Source organism: Triturus cristatus, chromosome 6 (genome assembly GCF_964204655.1).
Source record: "Triturus cristatus chromosome 6, aTriCri1.1, whole genome shotgun sequence".
NCBI lineage: Eukaryota > Metazoa > Chordata > Amphibia > Caudata > Salamandridae > Triturus > Triturus cristatus.
Window position 1 is genome coordinate 1,037,035,751 of NC_140589.1, and position 24,652 is coordinate 1,037,060,402.

General features: G+C 42.7%; 1 protein-coding gene across 6 annotated transcripts in view; it reads right to left on the reverse strand.

Moving 5' to 3' along the window:
* The window catches only part of LAMA2 (laminin subunit alpha 2), a 3,129,796-nt gene that overhangs the window by 577,806 nt on the left and 2,527,338 nt on the right, over positions 1-24,652 (reverse strand). For all 6 annotated transcript variants that reach the window (XM_085611831.1, XM_085611827.1, XM_085611830.1 and 3 more), the window contains one exon: positions 4,974-5,112. In XM_085611831.1, coding sequence (XP_085467957.1) covers positions 4,974-5,112 — 139 coding nt within the window. The remainder of the gene's footprint in view (positions 1-4,973; positions 5,113-24,652) is intronic.

The window sequence follows — 24,652 nt, forward strand, 5'->3', positions numbered from 1 at the left end:
CAGTTGTGAGAGGGCAGTTGATGTCACTGGCATCCAACATCAAGAGAGGCCAAAGACAAGGGAAAGTTTTGATTTGCAGATTAGGGAATTGGAAGAAATCTATTGTAGGACCCGTGCTAGACAAGAGTGAAGACAGTAAGAGGGACTGAGCCCAGCTGTTTATGTGGATAGGGTAGAAAATGCTCTTCTTCAACTGAAACAAATATACTATTTGGATGGGACTAAGGGCTGCAAACTCTCGACCTCTGAACTAGAAGCTAAAAGGGTGAAGAGAGTGTAGCAGCCAATCAAATCCAAGGCGGTGCCCTTACCCATCGGGAACAGGAGATCCGCACTGCCTTTAGTTTTTTTTAAATAAGGGGCTATATAGATCAGAGTAGGGGGCAGATGGGGATATCGGCGAATACCTGGACCATACCAATTTAAACTGGTTGAACTTTTGAACAAACCTATTAAGCTTGAAGAGGTGATTAGTGGTATCGCAAGACTCTGGCCTCCAAGGCACCAGGACCCAGTGGGTTCACAATAGGGTTTTATAAGGCTTTTTGTTCACAGCTGAACACTCCCCCCCCCCCCCCCATATTGACAAATCTTATCAATGCCTTTGGGAGCAGTCAGGAGATGACAGACACCAAGAGGGAGGTTTTGGTGGTTGTGCTGACCAAGCCCAGAATGGAACTGACACACTGTGCCTTTTATTGCCCTATTTCACTTTTAAATGTTTAAGTTAATTTATTTCCTGGTATTTTGGTGGCGAGATTGGGCCCACATATGCCGAGCCTCACTGACCCAGATCAAGAAGTGCTCATTACTGGTAGAGGACCCTTGAATAATACCAAGAGGGTGATTCTTCTTTTGGATAAGGTGGGAAATGCGTAAGCTGAGGCCCCGATGATATCTGTTGATGCTGAAAAGGCCTAGAATAAAGTACACGGACCATATCTTCAGAGGGTATTTGAGGCCGATGGTTTCGTACCCAGATTAAATACATGGGTGAAGAGCTGATACCACCAGCCGACCGCCAGGGTACCATTGAATGGGCAGGCCACATCCTCTTTCCCTATTAAGCATGGTATATGCACTGGTGCCCGATATACCCTCTGCTATTTGCCTTATGTATGGACTGTGGGCCAAAAGGGTGCAGATGTCTGACGATATCAAGGGAGTTTGTATGGGGGACTAGGAACAGAAAATAAGCCTATACGGTGATGATGTTTTGTTAGACCTGGGGGACATGTATCATTCACTCCCTCTCATACTAGTGGAAATCTCCACTGTTAGCTGACTATTGAGCTTTAAAGTTAACATACAGAAGTCTCAGGTGTTGAATGTATCTCTCTCCCAGCAAAAATAGCCTTTTATGGGCAGACAGGGTAGGGGCGGTGTTATATGGTCGTTTGGGACATTGTCGACATTGCTAAGTTAGCATGAGCTTTGCTGCCATGATGCTGCTTTTGCGCATGTTACCACATGACTTTATTTTTGCAAGACTCTGTTTATGCCTTTCACATGAGAACTATCTGCTTTTCACGTTCTCTGCTGACTTCCTGGAGTTTAGTCTGAACACGTTGTACAAGGTCAATAAACAATGCCCCTTTTTATTCTGTTCTGGTCAGTCCCTAGTACCTAGACATAACATGCTAAACACAGCTGCAATGCTGGAGACTAGTGCTTTAATATTACAGGAAAGCATGTTGTTTTAACACACACTTGGAGAGAGCCTTTCCATGGAGAAGAGCTATGCTGATCCTATGATGTAAACCTTACATCTAGGCTTTAAGGTATGGGGTCTGCTGTCAAAGCCCAGAGATCTTCTTTTATATAAATAAACTTCTTCCAGTCAAGGGGAGGGTGGTTAGGCCTTATAGTCCTTTTTCAACTGTCTTTATATAATGACTTCCCCCTTTGTACTCTATGGAATTGTAACAATGCTAATAGTTTTGAGTTGATGCATTTTGCTGCTGGTAGTGGTTCGTATACTGTATTGTGGAGCACGATAGTTAAAATAAACATTTTAAACTATTACAGTGACTCTGCCGATTCTTATTGTGGACAAGTACGAGTGAGCGAGCGAAAGGGTGTCTTGCTACCGTGATTCCTGAGAGCATTGGGAGTGTTGTGTTCTGGGTTGTCTAATCATTTGTAGCTTTGTAACTTTTGGAGGAGAAGGAATGAGACACTATAGCTAGTCGGTTTTGGGATTTTGGGTACTAAGGTGATAGGTTGATACACCCCTATCCACCGAGGTCCTGTTTTCCTGCGCATAGTTCTGTGTAGGTGTAGAATCCTCGCAACAGCGGCGAAGATGACGCTCTACCTCACATCCTCTCTCTTATGCAGGTCCTGCCCCTCTAGCAACCAAGGAGCTGTTTCACTCATATATAAAATGCTATAAATTGCTTTGTATGGAATTGGAAGAAACCAAGGATATCCTACTATATGGCACATTGACCGGTAAAGGATGGTGGAGTGGGACTTCTCCAGATAGTTTACTACTGTCATGTGGTGCATCTGTGCTATATTTGGGAATGGCATCCATCCCTGAGTGAAAAGCACTGGTGATTTATTGATCAAGCTGTCACAGGCAATCACATTTGGAGGGCAAGTTGGCTACCCAAAAGAAACAGCACTATGGGGCTTGTACTCCCACCTCCGATAATGCTACATTGGAGGCTGAGTTTTTCATAGCACTATGCAGGGGACGGACTAAAATTTCCTCGCCCTTTACACCAGCCCTGGACATTCCCACCAGCATACGAGAAAGTCCAGTACGCGATATGGCAAAAGGCAGGATGTAAGAGGATTGGCGACTTGTTCATTGAGGGAGGACTAAAGTCCTTTGAACAACTGTAGCAACAATTGGGATTCGCTAGCTCCCAGAGATTACATTATTATCAGTTACCACACTGGGTGATGGATAAGGAGGTTAGGAAGGGACGGAGAGAAAGCTGACCCCCTTTGAGAAATGGCAATCAACAAAGGACCGGGACAGAGAGTCTCTATCGGATACCTATGCGCTCCCTCTGAACTGAAAAGGCAGAGAGGAAAACAGCTGGACGGAGGAGGTGGATGAGGGACTTGGGGAGACAGCTCACGGTCGAAGAATAGAACAATGTGTTCTACAGAGCAACAGGGATCAAAGAAACATTGATGAAGGTTGCGGCATACAGGTACTCTACTCCTAGTCAGATTTATCAATGGCATGTGGCACATAACTCCACCTGCTGGAGAGGTTGTGGGAATCGTGGCTCCCTTCTCCACCTACTGTGGAATATGCTTAACAGAACACTGCCTAAGCTGCCAGCTTATGTCATTATGGGAGTATTAGATAAATTGTCCTACCCAGCAAAATGCCCAGGGGACGATTGATCACTTTGTTACTCTCTGCAGTCAAACAGGTGGTTCTACACTTTTCAGGCAGCGAGAAAATACCCATCTTTAGGTTGTGATACATAAACTGTGGGACCTTCTTAAAATGGGGAAAATAACCATGGCATTGACAAATAGAAGTAACAGTTCCCCTAAAATATGGAAACTGTGCCTGGATGGTTTGACCACTGAAATTAAGGAGATCACTTGCCCTAGATATCTGAGAGTTTTACGACTTATGGACTCTGGCTCCAAATGACGGGCAGTAGACCATTTGTGCCCAGAAGGATGGCAGGATGAGCCTGTCATGGCTCAGATGCTTGAACGTACCTCAGGGCGAACTACCCTAGGACATATTTTAGCAGCTATGTGAAAGGGCGGGAGGGTAGCGGGGAGGTTTTGTCAGTTGCAGGGGGGAAATATTCTATGAATTAACTTAATGTCATTTGATGGGTACGCTCTTGGATTGTACATTGGCTTCGCCACCTGTTACTTACTGTATTTACTACTTGAAAATCATAACAAAAACATCTGAACCAATCATCCCATTATTTCAAAGAGCCTTTTAGCACAAATCTAAGCAGACCATTGATAGAGTGTCCTCACCTGCATCATAGAAAGAACATTCTCATGCTGCTTTACTTTCATATACATTTTTTCCGAAAATAGTATGTGACAATCTGCTGCCCATCAAGTAATGCTAGATTGTGCTATAATTTTGTTTAAATATCAGTCATAAGAACAATTAGATGTGATAACATAACAGTATACCAAAAAATCATGAAAATGCCTTTATTATAATATTTTTACTAAAAGGAGCTGCATGTGTGACGTGCCTACCTTTGTTTCATTTTATTTACTTTTGCATTCTTCTAAGTACGTATGACCATTATTGTATTTAGCATTGATAAAAAACATGTCCGTGTCTCCTCTAATCGTTTTTACCTAATTGATGTGAAAAGCCTTGCTTCTATGGTTACTTAACCAACGTTTTACCTTGAGCTAACAGCCCTTTTGCCAGCCGACAATCAGAGGAATTAAGATTACACTCCGACAGAAATATGAGATTTTCAGTTCCCTGCAAACTCTAAATAAAGCCAGCAGTTATTAAGAGTACGTACAGGCAAAATTTACGTTATACAAGTATAATTTTGCGTTCTTTTGCAGTACAGTTGTTAGTTAAAATTACTGAAACTACATCATTAGGACACATTACATGGTTAAACATCCTTTGCAGCAAGAATTTAGCACGAGCATGGTAACAATGGGAACAACCAGATCGCGAGTGGCTGCTGCTTGAAGTGCTTGTTTTGTTTCCTTTTTGTTGTGCAAAATGCGTCCTGGCGTCCAAAATAGATGCGAGGACTTATTTTTACCTACATTTTTGTGGCAAATGTCAGTTTTGCATTTAATGTAATTAAATACAATGGCTTTTCGCGTAATTACACAAAAGTAAATTACGCATATATCATAGACCTCGAATTTACAGCTACACCTTTCACAATCTGTTGATGAACCATGCCCAGACCTGCTGAATAAAGTAACAATTATTTATGAGTGGGTGAAGAGAAGTCGATAAAGCATGAAGTTGACATGTTTCTTACCATCTGCATTGCTTGGTTTGCGCTGGCCTTGGCTTCCTTAGCTATCTGTTCAGCCTCGTCAATGTAATCCTTGATGTTGGTATAAGCCTTGAAAGCCGCGGTGGCATTGAAGGAAAGGTTTTTGGCTTCCGCAAGGATTCTGCAGAAAGGGAAAAGTGATAATGCATTTTATGTAGAGATTATAATATGTAAGTAAGGTAAGTGACTTCAGCACATCAACTGATTAAATAAGTTGCTCCTATTAAATTGGCAGCAACGTCTCAAATAGCCTACTGCGGAAAAATGCAAATTAGGGTGGGAATTTCTGAAGAATTGCCCGAAAATCTGAAGACAAATCGCTGAAGTAATAGAAGATATGTCAGTTACTTTAGTCAAATTGAGCAGGATCAATGGTTCAAATTATTCACTTTGGTCTCATTCATGAGAAAAACGTTTGGGGAAAACATAGGGCGTGACTCGCAAAGGTAAGCTTAGACTTGTGTGTAAGTTTACAATTGTTTGCTATTGACAATGGTATTTTACAAGTAGTATTTTTACGACTGCCGAGTCTCTACATATAAAAAGAAAGGGCTGGTCTATCTTTTTATGTGTGGAGACTCCACCGTCGTAAAATACCCTTGTGAATAGTGAATGATCATAAACTTTGCAAAAGTATAAGTTTACCCTTGTGAATCACACGCATGGTCTTTTAGTCTAAATATCAGCATCTATTTAGAGTCATAAATACCAGGCATGGATATAAGTGGCTTAAACTGCTCAATGAAAATTCACAAACTAACGGGCTAAGAAAGATGTGCCATTGTGTGTCGATTCTCATTTGATGGTTACCGTTAGCTGTACACTAATGTAAACAAGCTTCGGCAAAGCCAGGTCTCACCTACGAGAGGGTTATTGGCTATGTCAATGTTTTTTAACCATGTTGCACATCAGTGCAGCATAATCGAAATAAAAAAATAAAGAAGTACTATGAAGCGGCCAGCTCTGGTTGCGTCATAACACTTTGTATTGCTGGCAGACCAAAATGGAGGAAGGGAAGGCATGTCGGGCAACACTGACAACGGATGGGGTGGCGAAAAAAAGTGATATGAGGGGGCCAGCACTGCTCACATCACAGGGCTTTTTTTTGTCTATTACGGAGAAAGGGCTAGTTGTCAGTCAACAAGGAGGGAGGGTGAGTTAAGGACAACATGCACATAAGAGGGCGGTAGGGAGGGGCTGTGGGGCACACAGACAACGGAGGGTGAGAAGAAGGTGCTGGGAGAAAACGCATAGAAAAGGTTGGGTGAGGGATAGATTCTGGGGCCAAGCAACAACACGGACATCAATGGAAGGAAGGTGGGTGGGGGAAGCAGCAACAAGGGGTTGGCCTCCAGTTGAGCTTGCAACACTGCTATGAACGTCCATCTTATTTCAAGACTCATGCCGCAGGTAATCAATTTCTTTGAGGGGGCACTGGGTGCACCAGACATCTGCCAGTGATCACAACCAGCTACAGCAACAGAATGATTACTCGTCACATATTTTTGCAGTTTTATATGGAGGGAACATAGCCAGATGGCATTGAAGCGCTTTACATGAGCACTAGATCATGTTACACAAGGTCAAATACATTTTATTTTTTATTTATTGTTTAGGCACAGGAGATTAAATGATTTGCCTGTTGCAAGAGTGTGGATTGCACAGACTGGGGGAGTACTCAAAACCTCACTTGCTAAAAGATAGCACATTATGCATCCCAGCTGTAAACCCGTCTGGATAAGGCATCACTCAAAAGATGATATGCTCTGCTCCACTGCCTGTCAGAGGATCACACGTAGACAGTAGAAGGAATGCAAGTGGCAGGTCTACATAAGAAAAACAACTTCCACATCATGGTCAACAAATCAAACTTCCATCTCCAGAAGAACTGAATATTAATTAATCATTACATAGAATTGCAGTGCCGTTACACAGCATGTGACAGGCGACTGTGGGGGGGTATCAGTCTTAAGGAGCACGTGGAAAGATGGTATCCAGAACAAATGTTATATTTGGATAGGGAGCATCTCTAATCAGTTTGTCAGATTTATAAGCCTCTTCGCTTTGCAGAGGGATAGCTGGGAATATCAAAGGCCCTAGAGAAGCTGCATGAGAAAAACCCAGCAACTCCGACATCAGCCCTTCACTGTGTACTTCTACTTCATAAGCGTGCAGAGCAGTGGATCCCGATGAGTTGAAGGGGGATGTGGGATGTATGTGAAGAAGGGGTGTTCGGGAGAGGCAGAGGAGTGAGGTCTTTGCTTCATCATGTCAGCAGCACACTTGCCCACTCCTGGGCGCTACTAATGAAGGAGATCTAAAATGTCGCCTCAGAGGAGGTAAGCTATGAGTACGTCTGAAGCATGAAGGGACCTTGGCTTCCCTGCAGACCAGTCTTAATGACATCAAAAGCACATCCTACAGCATGTCACTTTCCCTTTTGAAGCAAGTTTGAAAGAGTGAAGCTTAAAAAACGTTTATAAACACTTTCCGGATCCATGGCGCGCTGGTAGGTGGACACTACGTCAGGAAGGTATGTAAAAGTGAGAAACAAATAATCCTAATCTTGACCTACTTCAAAAGTGAAAGTTATGACAGAAATAGGGTTAACATGGTAATATGACCTCTTTTTTCAACTGATGACAAAACATAGTGACGCATTCTGCACTATTGGAGCCTGCGAAAGGAGTTACCAGAAAGCCCTGCATAAAAGGAATTAACACCATCTAGCAGCAAGCTGGCTGTCGCTCCCACCAGTTCCGCCATGAGCGCCAGCATTTTTAGACCATGTATCTGAACGCATGTGTTCACTAATTATATTTATCTGCAAAAGAAAAGTAATTTCAGTGTGATAAAAGATGCCATGGTGGTGTGGGCAAGCCAACACAGACAAGATAGGCACATGGAAGGGGGAGACAGGTGAAAAAGATGAACTCCTGATAGAGTGCTTAAATACAAAAAAGGTAGCACCCAATAAAGCGGGCAGTGGAAGGACACAATTAATGCACCCATGCTCAGCGGAGGCACAAACACTAGAACAGGAAGGAATCATACAGAATCTTGCCAATAAGTTGCAAGGAAATAAGAGTGACAACGAAGCTATCCAATGAAAAGTAATGGGTGGGCTTTAAGACCACGGTCTAAAAAACAAAAGATCTTCAAGTGACAACACATGGGCTGACTTTGGAGGGACCTAGGAGGCCAAATTTCTCCAATGTTACTGCTGGTCCTTGGGGGAACTGAATCTGTTTGAAATCGAATCACAGTTCAACAAACATTTTAGTAGCTTCATTTACAGGTGAGCTGACTCCTAAATCTGAATTCCAACACTTATTAATATTTGATTACTTTTTAAAGGAAGAGAAAATGAATGTACCACCTGGAAAATTCAGATTTATGAACGTAAACCATCTCAAATCTAACTTTTTATGTGATTTGATCTATTGAATGCATTAAATTGTGGTACATGAAGATTGTCCTTTTGAACATCTAGAATATTCCTTGAAGTTGTGAAGGTTCCTGCAATTTAGGGCTTCCACTACATTATCTGTGGCTGGCACGCATAATTGAAATATATTCACAATTTTAGCAGACACTTTTTCACTGAAGCAGCATCTCCGTCAATGATAGGAGCCAGTCTTGTGAAAAAAGCTGTGGGGCAGATGTGCCATGCCAGGGTCGTGAAACTGCCTTTGGTATTTTCTAAGGCATACTTCAAGGAGAAGGCTCATCTTCAGATAAGTCAAAATGGCAACTGGGATGAAATAAGATGCAAGGTGGATGGGGTCAAGCAGAGGCCCTCATCCTGTCAGATGTGTTGGAGGGTCTTGACACCACAGATCACAAGATTTTAATAACAGAACTGAATGGCCTGGGGTCCAGATCTTTGCTTTGAGTTGGCTCAGAGATTCCTTAACCATAAGAACCCAAGTGGAAGCAATCTCACACAACTTATCCTCGGGTCAGCACCAGCCATGTGGTGTACTGCAAGTCTCAATCTTTTCTCCATTATTATTCAATGTGTATGTACTTTCATTGGAACAGCCGATTGAATAGTTTAGCTCATCTAATTTTGTACACTCACAACACTCAAATATTCTTTAATCTGTCCAAGCAACTAAATAGTATTTGTGGCATCTTCCAATGCTGACTTATTCCAATTAATGTCTGGATGGCCAACCTTTATTTGAGTGGAGAAAGGACATGTATGCAGCCTGACATTCATACACCTTGGCAATGAGGGCTCTGACCTTATTCTATAGGGGACATTCCTTCTATCTACAAATTGTGTGAAACACCCAACTGTAAAAATTGATTCATTATTTAATCCACATACTCTTCGTGTCTAGATTGGCGGAGACACAAGTGCACGTTTCGACTATCTACGAGTGCATAAACGTTCTTGCACTATTTCAGCTTCGCACATGAGATAGCCTTCGTGAAAGACTTTATTTCACCAAGAATTGATTATTGTAACCCTTTCTACCGGGAGGTTTGAAATAAATCCAAGCAAAGGCTACAGCTAATAGAGAATGATGAATCAGAATGTTACTGCACCTTACAAAGCTGGGTCAAATTATGCCTACCTTTAAGTCAATGCAATGGATGACAGTCAATGAATGAATCTATTTTCAAGTCAATAGGGAATGTGCAGAACACCTCACGCTCACATAGGCACACTCCATTGACTAAACTGCTTACCAGGTGATAAATGTCTCACAGAATTAGCTTTTGGCATAGGTGTCCAAGATTAAGCAGACACATTTGGCAGATAGATCAATCTGAGAAGTGGCAATGGCCATGTGAAAATTGTTACCAATTCTTATTGATAGTGAACAAGCCTTCTGTAAATTAAGAAGTTGCTAAAACTTTATTTTTTCATCATTAATTCGTTTTTTGGGTCAGTGTCTTAGTGGTTGTTGTCAGGCAATGTCCTCTTCATAGCACAGTGTATCTTTAGGCTTATCTGTCTGTGCTCTAGAAATCTAGGTAAATAGTAAATAAAATCTAATTTTCCCCAATCACTGAGAGTTTCCTGACAGTGTCTGGGGATACTTCTGGATCTTTTCCCTCAGAAACAGCCTTTTTATATGAGCACCAAGTCGGGACTCTGACGTCTGGTCTGCCACAACAGTTTCACAATGGTTGATCCAGCAATAGATCCACAAAAGAGAAACAGTTACCAGGACCCTAAATGAGGTGGGGGACTGAGACTAGAATCACTTCAAGAATTTCTTTCTGGGAGCACCAATGATGTTACTCCCCGGTTATTTATCTAAGTGCCATGAGGCTGCAGGGACAATTCTGATCACGTGAATTTTGCAAGGACCAATCACTATGCAGAACCATTTGCACTGAAATGAGCAAGAAAACTCTTAAGTTAGAGAAAGTCTATTTATATGGGGTGTTTCTACAAGGGGCAGCGGTGGCATAGCTGCTGTTTCTCCTCTCCTTTTGGTGACATGTACACACACAGCCATTCAGAGTGATGATGCTTGTTTTAAGACCAGTAGTCTGTTCCACACCCACCATTCTAGGTCTTGCCACAGAGAGCTTCATCTGTCTGTTGTGATATCTGTTGTCATCAAAACATCAGCAAGAAATATAAAGAAAAATAGAAAGAGTGGGCTTCGGGCCTGACATCTTCAGCCATTGGCTTTCGTGTGTTTTTCACGGTTGTTTGGATGGGCTGTCTGTCATGCATGGCATATGAGGATACTTACATCAAGCAGTGCTTTTGTTAAAATGCAATACGACCTTAGGTTGAAAGTGATTCGTTGTGTGTATTCTATGATGGATTTATTGTACTTTGCTGGCACATCATTTTACTTGCTGATTTATGACTTTAGTGCTTGCTTATTGAGTGCCTAAGCTTATCAAAAACTAAGGGCAGGGGGTAAGCCATTAATCACTAGTAAGCACTCATTTGGGATGCAGGTTTGGTTTACTTTGTTCACAAATTACAAAAAAGTGCACACAAATTACCCCTTTTTCCAAGATGCAGTAAAATGTTGTCTCTTTGGAAAAATAAAGGAGAAAATATTTGTGTTTTTAAATAACACTTCTGTGGTTTGTAAGCATCAAGTATAGTGCAAACAAAAGATTATCAAATGAAAATGTTATGTCATACCATACCACTAAATTTACCATACTTATAATACTTATCTAACGTATCATATTTAACTACCAACCATACTTAACCTACCCATACCTTCTATACCTACTTACTCTACTTAATCTATCAAACAATCTAACCAAACATACCTAACTTCCCATCTTGCCATACCTACCATATATACCTAACCTATCATGCTTACCACACTACAAATTGTCCCAACCTATTTACCATACTACCATAGCCACCTAACATACTTACCACTCCTACATACTCAAACTATTTGACTTCTTTAAACTACTTTATCTAACCATGTAAATTATTTTATCTAACCACCTAAATGTACCTATGTGTATGGTATTTCTATAGTGCAAACCTAGCCAAAAAGACGCTGAGCGCTCCACAGGGTCAAAGACAAGCATAAAGTCAATGAGTGATGGAACAGGTAGCTGATGTGTAACAAGTCCACCGTCCTTTCATACCTACCTGCCACACCTAACCTATTCTAGACAATCTGCCTACCATACTGTGAGGAAGAGGACGGAGCGGACCGGAAGTGGGGCAGGTCGGAGCCGCTGAATGCCGCTCCGGAAGCAGGACGCGGTCTAGTCTCCGACTCGGCCTTGGGGGCGGGGCCAGAAACGGAAGAAAACGCACGGAGACAGACGCGAGGGGAGAGAAGAAGAGAGGAGAACGAGACCGGAGAGAAGAGGGAGAGAAGGCGCGAGGACGACGGAGAGAACAAGGACAAAGGCAAGCGACGACGGGAAGAAGCACCGGAGGCGGAAGGCGAGACGAGAGACGACGAACCCAGGAGAGGGGTATATACTGCGAACAAACCCGGTGGGCAGAGGAGAGGAGAAGACGCCCCGGGTCCCAGCGCCGCGGTCCGTGTAACGGGCCGTGGCTCAAGGCGAGTGAATCTTAGGGGACCTTTCGGGTGGGGTCGGTGGAGGTATTAAGGGGAGTGGGCAGGCACTAGAACCCGTGTGAGACCAGACCTAACTCCCTCACTTCCCTACCCTCACACACACGTCGAAGGTGGTGGTAGCACAAACATATACCTGCATAAGTATCCCTGACTAAAACCTGGTTCCTTTTGTTGTTTTTCCTCCCTACTCTCACCTGCCGAGCACCAAGAAGCAAGACCCCCCCTGGACATCACAGACCCGAACCCGCAAGGAAGAACCCAGAGACAGTGAAGGAAACTGTTTGTTGTACTGAGGCTATTTAGTTTCGTTGCATTACGCCTATCTCCAATAACTGGCATAGGAAGAATAAAAAAAAGTCCGATACCTGCACCTGTTGAACTCAGAGAGTTTCTTTAGCTTGGTCCACTGCCCGTTAGGAACCCCGACTACCACACATACCTAACCTAACTCAAGTATTTTATCAGACATTCCTACCATATCTAACAAGCAGATGCTTGCACAGACTCTTCTGTAATACAGATCACACTGATGCACATACAGAGTCATCAAAGTTCTAAAGAGGCATTCTCTCATTTGCATGAGGATGTAGCTCCATGTAAATGAGTGAAAACATTTGCGTTCATGCTGTTTTAAAATGAGGTGGCATGCAGTCAATATGTCCCTGAGGATTTCCCCAAAGACACCTCTCTCCAAAAAGGGGAAGCACACTAAGAGTGATTGATTGATTGAAAACTTTATTCGATTACTATAAACAAGAATCATAAAAGCGTCATAGAAACACATAATAAATATAAATATACACAATTTATACAGATAAAAAGTATCACATTTACATGGTAAGGAGAATTGCTATTTTTAGGGAATCTTCCTCAATCATAATGTAATAGATTTCCTACATTTTACCACGTTTTTCAGAAAATTTGCCAAGCACCAAATAACAAATTCATTGTTTAAAAATTGTAATACTAAGAATGCTGGTCGACATTTTTTAAAATCTAGTTTCTTTAAAATTGGTATCAACCATTTTTTCCTAATCAAAATATAAAATCTGCAAAAAAATACAGTATGAATTGTAGACTGTATTCAGGTATCATCACAGGGGCATAATTGCATCACTTGCGTCCATTCCTTCGCTTTTGGAAAGCCTATCATGTGATGAAAAATATCTAATCTAAATCTGGCTAGCAGTAGTCTTTCATATTGGCTGGGAACAAGGATAAGGTAAGGTTGCATACTATATGTAGTCATTGTCAATTGGTGATGTGCCACCGTAGGCTTAGCAAGTTCTTTCGATAGCCGATGTGATTCTAAAAGTGCCATACATTTTCTTTTCAGCTCCTTCCTAGGTATCACTCTCATAGTACTCGGGTCATTATAAAATTTGGGATGACCTAGATCATTTAGAAAATCACGAACATATTTTAACCATGTCAAATTAATTACATCGGTCATTCCCATAACATCCTTAAAAACATCTTGATTTGCATGGGTTTCCTCGTTTGCCCACAGCCTGCACCACAGCATCACTGGCTCTGTCCTAATTATGTCTGTTAAGAATGGGACACCCAGTTCTGCATGGCAAACATACGATGATGTACTTCTGGGGAGTGCCAATATATATCTCAAAAATTTGTTTTTCAATTAACTGGAGTGGTTGGACATTAAAGTGCCCCCATAATCCAGAGACGTACGTAGCTGTGGATATACATTTCGCTCTATAAATTTGTAACAACATTTGCGGGGGCCTTGTACCTAATTTCTTTGAGAAGTTATTTAAAGCAGCAGTTGTCTTGATAAAAACAAGTCTTCTCGTTTGAACCGCTCGAACCCATGCTGAATTATGATCAAATAAAATACCTAGGTAGCTAAAAGTATCAACAAAATTAATTTTGTGATTATCTATAAAAGTGTCTCTACACTTTTTGCTCCCTCTACCGCATCTCATAATAAAGGTTTTTGATGTGTTAACCCTTAATCCCAACTCAGACATAACGTACACATAGCTATCTAATAATCTTTGCAATCCTACCTGAGTTTGACACATTAAAACTGCGTCATCCACATACATTAAGGATGGAATGGGGCAGCAATTAATTACTGGGAAGTCTTGTCCTGATTGGAGCAGAGCTTTTTCTAGTCCATTTGTGTAAAGATTAAAAAGATAGGGGGCCAGGACACAACCTTGCCTGACCCCCTTCTTTATTGGAAAGTATCTTGTACACGCTCCATCATTACCATAGCGTACTCTTGCCTTGGCATTCTGGTATGTATCTTGCAGAAAGTCTATGATGTTGCGATCTACCCCTATGCCTTCAAGGATCCCCCACAGCCTCTTGTGTACCACACAATCAAAGGCTGCGGTTAGATCTACGAAGGCTAAATATAGCTTTCCTTTTTTTAAATGAACATACTTCCCGATTAAAATGCTCAGATTAAGACTCTGTTCGACGGTTCCCAAACCTTTACGGAAACCGTATTGCAGGTCTGACAAAATCTGTTTTTCCTCCCCCCACTCCTGTAGTCTAGCCAGTATGACGCGCCCGACAATTTTCGCAGAAGAATGTAATAAAGATATTGGGTGATAACAAGCCGGGTCGTGTCTATTACCCTTTTGAAATATTGGGACCAAAATTGATTCGGTCCAGGTCTCAATATATTTTGGCGGGCCGCTGACCCTTAATACTTGTGTCAGTATAGGTCCCGATAAATCTACGTTTGCCCTGTACAAATCAAGAGGAATCCCGTCGGGCCCTGGTGCCTTGCCCCCCTTACTTGCTAATATTGCCATATTAACCTCTTCTAATGTAATTTGAAGATTATTTATTTGTGCTTGCTGTAGAGGGATGGACTTGAAGTCTTCTTTAGCTGTAAAATCTATTAGATTTCCAGAATCATGATTGCTAAACATTTTGGCAAAATGCTCTACCCATTGATCTTCCGTTATGGCTATTTCTATTTTTGGAGTATCATCTGGCTCCAGGAATGGTGCCCGAACTGCTTTCCAGAAAGCCGCCCCATCCTTAGACTTGGCCGCTTCCTGTAAGGTTTGCCAGTGGCCCTCCTTAATTTCCCTTTTACGTTGTTTTATTACATTCGTATAATCCTTCCTTGCCTCCCTCAATTTGATTGGGTCCCTGGGGATTTTATGGGTCTCTCTTTTCAATATGGAATATGCTTTAGTGCACTTTGAGTCAAAACATCCTTTATCTTTCTTCCCATTGCTACTACTGGTTCTCCATAGCACCTCGTTTATACCTCTGGTAACCTCTTGAAAGGATACCATGACTATCTAATTCGTTGCATTTTCCTTTAATAGTGCTTCTATTGATAATTTGGTTTTCGCCACTACTTTGTGAGTTGTTTCTACCGGATCTACCAGCTGCCATTTTAAAGAGTATCCATTTCTCTTATTCATTTCCAATTGTTCAGGGGGGTAAATATTCTTAGAAACTTGATTATCTTTGCTGGTCAGCAGGTTCAGCGATAGGCTCAAAGGGAAGTGGTTGTCAGGATTGCCGTCTTTACCCTGCTTCTGCCGCTGGGCGTGTACTGTGCATGCGCGAGGAGACCAGGCCGTCCACAAAAGCCTGACTTCCACCGGAAAATACGCTTTGCGTCATTTCCGTTCCCGGATACCACAGAGTCCTCTGATGCCTTCCGTGTTCCTGCTTTGAATATTCCGGACCCGATTTGGAACCTTCCGTCCTGAGTTTCAAGTGCCCGCAGCGGTGCCGAGAGTCAGAGCCGCTGCTTCCTGAGCAATCCGTTCCCTGGCCTACGAGGGTTTTCAGGTAGGTCCGTTGGTCGAAGCCCGGGGTGAGGGGCACTTCCACAATAGGCAGAGTACATTGGGAGTCTCTCTAGTCGGGTGAAGCGGAGTTCCTCGACCGGTCGGATTCCTGGATGGCACTTGCGTCTGTACTGGGGCTGCTCATTATCCTGGAGAGAGACTACGGGCCGAAGTGACAGCCCGCCCCCATAGCTCCGAGAACTGGCCTTTATTCCCCATAAGGCGGAGGAGACTTCCCAGAGAGAATAGACTTGTTTCCTATGCTCAACACTCCGCATTTCCCTCATTTGGACAATCGTGAGGACACGACAACTGCCAGAGGGGATACGGTAACAGCGAGTATTCGCTGCTTTAATTTTCCTTTTCAATTGTGATTTGGGGACTTCAGTATTCATTTGTGTTAAAGAAGTAAGCCAAGACAGATTCCTCTGAAGGAAGAGCAGTCTGACGCTGGTTCTTATTTATATCCGGATCTCACTGCATTTAGGCTCCACACACTTAGCCCAGTAAGCTCTATAATTAAGTAGTCTCAGTGTCCGTTTTGTAACTGTTCCCCTGTATACTGACCTGTTCTTTCATTCCTTCATAGTGCAGACACCTAGTAAGAGGGAGCCCGTCCCGTCTAAGAGGAAGAAGGGTGGCTTTTAGGTATCAATCTAGCAGTACTTTTTCTAGAGTAAGATTCTTTTCATAGAGTTAGAGATACACTGTTTGTTATTCCTTTTCAGTTCCGTTTCTGCGAGGACTCCTGGTTGGTGCCATACGCTGAGAGATCCCCACTTTCCTTGTTTTGTTTCCCTTCTTCCCCAGACCTCCTGTCGCTGCCTAGAGTTTGATAGGTGCGATACGGGGTTGGAGAAGTTGTGGATTTACTCATCAGTTCCCGGGCGCTTCCGCAGAAATCCACCTGTCCTGTCCTGACAGAACGCAAAGCCCAAAGAAATAGAGACATATTCTGCCCGAGCGTCATGGAACTGAGTCAAGTAACTTTAGCCGATGTGGCTAACATGATTGGAAACTTACAGGTAGAAACCCAATCTTTAGCGTCTCGAGTAGATGCATTACAGAGGGAGAGACGGGTGGAGGTGGATGCTAGTAGAGCGGGTCCGAGTATGGCTTCGCCCGTAATTCACGTATCTACACCCCAAACAGTTCCCTTAGCCCCTCCTGAAAGGTTCTTAGCGGATTCTGCGAAATTCGCAGCATTCATTAGCCAATGTCAACTACATTTTATGTGTAAAGCAGCCTGTTTCCCTACAGAACAAGCCAAGGTGGCTTTTGTTATCTCTTATTTGGGGGGTTCGGCAGCCAATTGGACCATTCCTCTTATTGAACGTAACGACCCCCTCCTACACGATTACAGCGCATTTCGTAGAGAACTGAAAAAGTTATTTGATAGGCATACTTTCACGCATTTGGCAGACACTGAACTCTTGACCTTAAAACAAGGAACAAAGGACCTAACGGCGTATATCACCACGTTTCATAGATTGATTGCAGAAGCAGGGTGGCCAGAAGAGAAAAGAAGCGCTTTGTTTTATCAAGGCCTCAGGGATCACTTGAAAGATGCTTTATCTCAGGTGGTAGATCCACCAGATTCTTGCCCTGCTCTAATAGATCTGGTTGTTAAATTAGATCACCGAATTAGTGAAAGGCGAAGAGAAAGGGGTAAGGGTGACACTAAGCTGATTGTGTACAAAGAACGAAAGAGTGATCCGGGGAAGAGTAGCGATGACCCGGAACCCATGCAAATTGGTACGTTGAGAGGACCCCTAAGTGCAGAAGAAAGGCAGAGAAGAAGAGACAATAAGTTGTGCCTGTATTGTGGCAAACAAGGCCACTTTGTTCGAGAATGTCCCGTGAAGCCTAAACAAGTTAAGATGTCGGAAAACTAACGAACCCGAGGTCTAGAGAGACAGGGTCCTCGGGTAATTCAGGGTTAGTTGTCTCCTCTTTGGATATTCCTGAGGGTGGTAATCGCCATTTCTATTTGAAGGCCTTGCTCTCATGGAAAGATAACGTACAGAAGGTTCACATAATGGGGCCTCTGGTAATTTTATGGACAGTTTATGGGCAAAGGATAAACTCATCCCTAGGGTGGAAAAAGAAACACCAGAAGAGGTTACTACTATATATGGAAGTGTGTTGAAGTCAGGCCCCATAACCCATCACACCATTCCTTTGGTTCTAGACATACCTCCTGGTCATCAAGAAAAGTTAAAGTTTGATTTAATCTGTACACCTCAGTTTCCAGTGATCCTAGGAATACCCTGGTTACGCCTACACAACCCCATACTGGATTGGAAACACATGACCTTGGATTTCCGTCCTGAAGTATGCACTACTCATGTTCCAACCCCAATGACCCAGGCATCCATTGGAAGGGTCGCTACTGCTACGGAAGAAGGTATATTACCGTTGCAGTATCGAGATCTTCGCTCTATTTTCAATGAAACAGAAGCCACCTCTCTCCCGCCTCATAGGGAGTACGATTGCCGCATTGACCTATAAGTGGGGGCGAAAATACCTTGTAGCAGGGTTTATTCATTGACTGAAAAGGAGACCCTATATCTGAGAGAATACCTGGACAAAATGCTCAAGATAGGGTTCATACGTCCATCCCGCTCCCCAGCGTCTTCCTCTCTATTTTTCATTCCTAAGAGGGAAGGGGGTCTGAGATGTTGTATAGACTACAGGGCGTTGAATACCGTGACCATAAAAAACAAATACCCGCTACCCCTAATTTCCTCTCTCCTTGACCGCATTAGGAATGTCAAAATTTTCACTAAGTTGGATTTGCGGGGAGCATACCACTTAGTGCGGGTCAAGGAGGGAGATGAATGGAAGACCGCCTTTTGCACCAAGTACGGGCTATACGAGTATTTGGTTATGCCTTTTGGGCTTTGCAATGCCCCCTCTGCATTCCAGTTTTTTATAAACGAAACCCTGAAGGAGATGATTGACGATTACGTCATCGCATATATCGATGATTTGTTGATATTCTCCTCCTCCGTACAAGAACATCAAAGGCACGTAAGACAGGTCTTAGAGAGATTGAAAGAGACAAAGCTAATTTGTAAACTTGAGAAGTGCCTCTTTCATGTACACCAAGTAGCCTTTTGGGGGTTCATAGTCTCTCCTCAAGGCCTTAGCATGGATCCGCAAAAGGTGGAAGCAATTAACAGATGGCAGGCCCCCCGATCAGTCAAGGAAACACAGAGCTTCATTGGCTTCGCCAATTTCTACTGGCAATTCATATGCAATTTCTCGGGATTGGTAGATCCCATCACCACCTTACTAAGGAAAGGCAAGAAATTCACCTGGACGCCTGAAGCAGAGGAGGCCTTTCAGAAGTTAAAGATGGCGTTCACTCAGGCTCCTGTTCTGCGCCATCCGAATCCTGCTCAGGAGTATATAGTTGAGGCTGATGCCTCCCAGGTGGCAGTGGGAGGGATCCTGTCCCAGAAAGACCCTAGCACCGGACACCTACATCCGGTCGCTTATTTTTCAAGGAAACTAACCCCTGCCGAGACTAACTACTCCATAGGGAATAAGGAATTGTTAGCCATCAAGAAAGTGTTTGAAGCATGGAGACAGTATTTATTGGGAGCTAATCACACAGTCACAGTACTGACTGATCACCGAAACCTGCAATTCCTAAAATCCGCACGGGCCCTTTCGATGAGACAGTTACGGTGGGCTCAGTTTTTCAGCGACTACGATTATGTGATTCGCTTCCAAGCAGGGCGGAAGAACGGAAAAGCAGATGCTATGTCTCGGCTCAGCTTTGATATCGAAGAAACCAGGATTGAACCTCCCCTTATTATTGCCAAGGACAGAGTTATAGGAGGGTTATATTCTGAGGAAGAGTTCTTAGCCAAGGTGAAACAAGAACAAGTCAAACTGACCTGAATCTAATAAAGGGCACACATACCCCTCGGGCGGATTCGGGTTTTCTCTACATAGAAGGAGGGTTGGTCCTCCCCACTGAAGAACTACAAACACAAGCTTTAGAATGGTGTCATTCACATCCTATAGCAGGACATCCTGGCTACAAGAAGACCTTAGAGTACCTACGTAGACACTTCTGGTGGCCAACTATGGGAGGGGACACGAAGCGTTTCCTGCAACACTGTTACATTTGTGCTCAGAGTAAACCTTCGCATCAAAAGCCCGTGGGTTTGTTACAACCCATCCCTACGCCTAAGCATCCCTGGAATACTGTGTCACTTGACTTTATCGTAGAGCTCCCACACACCGCTCAAGGACACAACACCCTACTAGTGGTAGTGGATTTATTCACGAAGATGGCCCATTTCATTCCCTTAAAGGGGCTTCCCACAGCTAAGAAACTAGCGACAGTTTTTCTTCAGCAAATTGTGCGCTTACATGGCCTTCCGTCAGTCCTTATTTCAGACAGGGGCGCTCAATTTATATCTAAGTTTTGGAAAGGGGTGTGTAGACTGTTACAAATTAATGCCCGATTATCGTCCAGCCACCATCTGCAGACGGACGGACAAACTGAGAGGGTAAACCAGTGTTTTGAACAATACATTCGATGCCAACTGTTGCAAAATCCTATGGATTGGGATTTGCTAGTGTGGATAGCTGAACTATCCTATAATAACAGTCATCATGTATCTATCAACACTACACCCTTCTTTTGCAACTTTGGGTATCATCCACGTACCATACCATGTCCTGAGTACTCCTCCTGTACAACTCCAGCGGCGATTGAACTGGTGCAGGAATTACAAACAGTCCACCAAACAACACATTTAGCTTTAGAGCAGGCCAAGGCTAAGTATAAAGAGACAGCTGACACACATAGAACACCAGAACCAACATACACACAGGGGGACACAGTGTGGTTATCCTCAAAAAACCTGAAGCTCAGAGGGGCTTGTAAATTTAAACCTAAATACATTGGCCCTTTTACCATAGCTAAAGTGATTAATCCAGTAGCCATGAGATTAGAACTCCCTTCGTCTCTAAAGATACATCCTGTATTTCATGTGTCCCTATTGAAACCTGTAGAGCCAGGTACACAGCTTCCCATAGCCCCTGCTCCTGTATCCCTGGATGGGGAACCTGAATTTGAGGTCGAGAAGATCCTAGACTCCCGAAGAGTTAGACGTAAGCTTCAATACCTGATACATTGGAAGGGGTACGGAGTAGAGGAACGTACGTGGGAACCAGCCAGTAATGTGCACGCCCCTCGCCTTGTACGCCTCTTTCATAGACGACATCCAGACAAACCTAGACCGGTGGGAGGCTTTTTGGGAGGGGTATACTGTCAGGATTGCCGTCTTTACCCTGCTTCTGCCGCTGGGTGTGTACTGCGCATGCGCGAGGAGACCATGCCGTCCACAAAAGCCTGACTTCCGCCGGGAAATACGCTTTTGACGCCAGATTTGAGGAGAGTAAGATGTAATCTATCAGAGTGGAGCAACCTCTCCTGTGAAATGTACTCTCAAATGGCACCCACTTGTTACTTAATTCGTTCGCATAGCCTAAATTGAGCTCATGCATCAATTCATTTAAAACATTCCCATATTGAGTGTGAGTGAAATGAGATTCACATTCGCCAACTTCATTCACAATCCCACAGACATCAGTGCCATTTTTTGCGCATAATGCAATATTAAAATCACCCCCCCAAATGATGAGCATGTCCCTTCTTGTTTCTTTTGCAATTTTTACTAGGCCATTAAGTAGATTTGTGGTAATTCCCACAATTTTATCTGACAGTGCATTATTATAAAAATTTACCAGCATTATACTTTGCTTCGTACTTTGCTTGCTCTCCATACATAACTCCATTAATTGATAATTCACATCTTCAAGTTTCACTGTGATTTTCCCTATATTTAACATATTAGAGACATAAATAGCCAGCCCTACCTTTGCCCTCCCATATTTTTCTCCAACTGCAAGCATATGATAAGAGCGATAACCACACAAAGGAGCAGGCTCCTTTAGCCACGTTTCTTGCAAACATATAATTTTGAACCTGTCTACAAAACTGCACAACTCTATATTTTCTAACTTAGTTTGTAGCCCTGCCACATTCCAAAAAATCAATTTTAGCAATAAGAGTGCATTTTCACTGTATTAAATTGTTCACACATAAATCAGGGCATCAGAATCTAGTATTCCTTCAAAATATAGTGTCTACTGGACATTCTTTATGTTAGCAGAGCATGGCAAATACATAGATACAAATAGAAAATTTTGCATTATTTGGGTTATTGCCTGTGGCCTAAAAGGTATGGGACAGGCAAGCCTGACCTCTACCCATCTCATTCACCACAACCTTCACAATATTAGCAGGAGAACAGTCAGAAACAGACCTTGTGTACCTCTTGCCCCCTGAGTGACTGCTAAACTTAGCTTTCTATCAGCTGAATGAAGAACAAGGTGTAATTTGTCTTTTAAACAAACAGAGCTATATGTCACAATATTGAGTTCAAGAACTTCACCCTGCATATATATAGACTTGACAATACCGACTACTGGCATACCATCAATGAAGACTACATAGAGAAGAATAGATTTACTATTCATAACTCCACATTCACTTACTCTGTTGGTATATTGATAGTCAATATTGTGAAGCTGATACAAGTGCAGGTTGCTATTAAAGATCTATACCGTAGTAGAACACAGCTGATAGGAGCAAGGTGGTCCATGATATAACAACAATACAGATCAAATTTGCGTTTCTGTATAGTCTATTAGCCGGTGATGGTGAAAAATCTGGGCCAGCTTCTCATCTGGTTTACTGTATAGAGAGTAGAATTGCTATTATCAAGTAGCTTTTCCCAACTGCTACATCACAAAGGGAGGTACTGTGTTCTTCTCCTTTGAATTGGCTCGAGAGTCACAAGCACTGTTGTGGAATGAACGGTGATGATCTCTTGTCTCATCCACCATTTCCTGATTCTCTTAGGTCTCTTCAGACACAAGAGATGCAGGAGAATCTCAAACACCACCACCTTCTGTGAGTACAAGTCTGGCCAGTCCTGCATTGACTGAGAATTCCATAATGTTTTCCCACAGAAACTGTACACCAAGCACCAGTTACCGACTCCCCTCTCCTGTCCTCAAAGGGTGGAACTTGAGGTTGATGAAGCAGTGTCACCATCACTTATATGCGCTGAATGATATGTCAAACTGTAACCCACAAAACCACACTCATATAATTTACACCTAAAGTATTCATTGTTTTGCATATTATTTCACACATTATTTCTTTCATGTTGTTTTATATTTAGGCTTAGGAGACTGAATAAATAATATATTATGATTAATTTTAGTTAGCATATGTGCATCTCAACATTGTCGTGAGTAGTCCTAGGTACCTTACTCCATTTTGTTAAATAAATGTTTCATTTCTTCTTGCTGTCCATAAATTATTTTTCTATTTCAGGCACCAGAGTTGCTGTGTGCTCATTCAGAAATGTTATTGTTTGTTAGCTTAGAGTTTGAAGGTGCACAGTAGTAATCAATTAGTTTGGACAGTGATATCAGCACCTGCGCGGAATGGGAAATGAGTAGATGAAAACTCAGTTGTGAGATACAGTGAAGGTCTCAATGAGGGAAGAAGTTGGCGTTGTGTTATCCATGAGAAGGAGGCCAACAACAAGTACGAAGAGAACTTTGGTTTTGATTGGTTCTTGCCAGGTGGGAACCTGAAGAAGGTATTACTTAGATGGAACTTATGTTTTAACTGTGTGAAACTTGTTAGTTAGATGACTTGCCCCAGTCCACCTTTGCAGGTGCAGTGCTCCTTATTTTTCTGCTCATATAGATACTCTCAAGAGCAAGCACATTCCTTCTCATTTTAATTGGAACCTTCACTTGGTTCTTCTTTTGATGCTGTATTTCATGACATTTGCTGTTTCTGAACTTTCCCGACCTGCCCACAACCTTAGCGTAGTGTTAGAGAGTTGCCTTTATGGAAAGAAGACTTCACTTTGATTTATTTGCAGATGCTGCCTTTAAAAAAGCAATATTCATGTTACTAATTGAATTGCTTGTATTATAATCATGTATGCTGTATTCAGGTTATTTTCCAATTTATATCTAATTGATTTAAATGGAGACTGCAACTTTATGAATTTGCTAATAAACCTTTATGGTTTTCAAACGTAATCCTCTGTCATTATTGTGGGGCAAATATCCTTCACTGTCAATGCAATTTTAATGAATTTGTGATTTCAGCTTCAGTTCTAGAAAGATGCCCCTCTTCTGAACATAGAAGAGTTCCAAGTGTGTGCCAAGTTAGTGAGGTGCAAATACCATCCTTATCTATCCCACTATCTGAGTCAATGGGGAACTGAAGAGGGTAGTGGTGATGGATTACAGGTAATCGTGGGAGTTTGTTTTTATGGTGGTGGTGCAGGAGAGTGGCAGATGACTAGTTTTATTTTTTTTGAAATGGGATGTGTGGGGGAATGGTTTTATGAGAGTGTTTTCTCTGGGTTGACAAGATGCTAGGTATTATTCTTTTTTCTAACACTAGATTGGGGGGGGGGAGGGGAGGGGAGGAATATTTCTAAATTATTTTTGCCCCCTGGCCCTAATTAAATGTGAACAAAGTGTGTGTTAACATCTTAATCAACCTGCGGCAGTCACCTGTTTCAGCCGCAGGCCAGTTGGTTCCTTCACATTCTATGAGCGGCAGGCTTAGGGGGCGGGGTGGGGTCACTGATGGAACAGTCAAACAGCAGTAAACAACCAACTGTGCATGTTGGGTTGGGCAGATGCCTTTCACTGGCCAGCTCGATATGCGCAGTCATGAGCAGTCTCGCCAGTACAG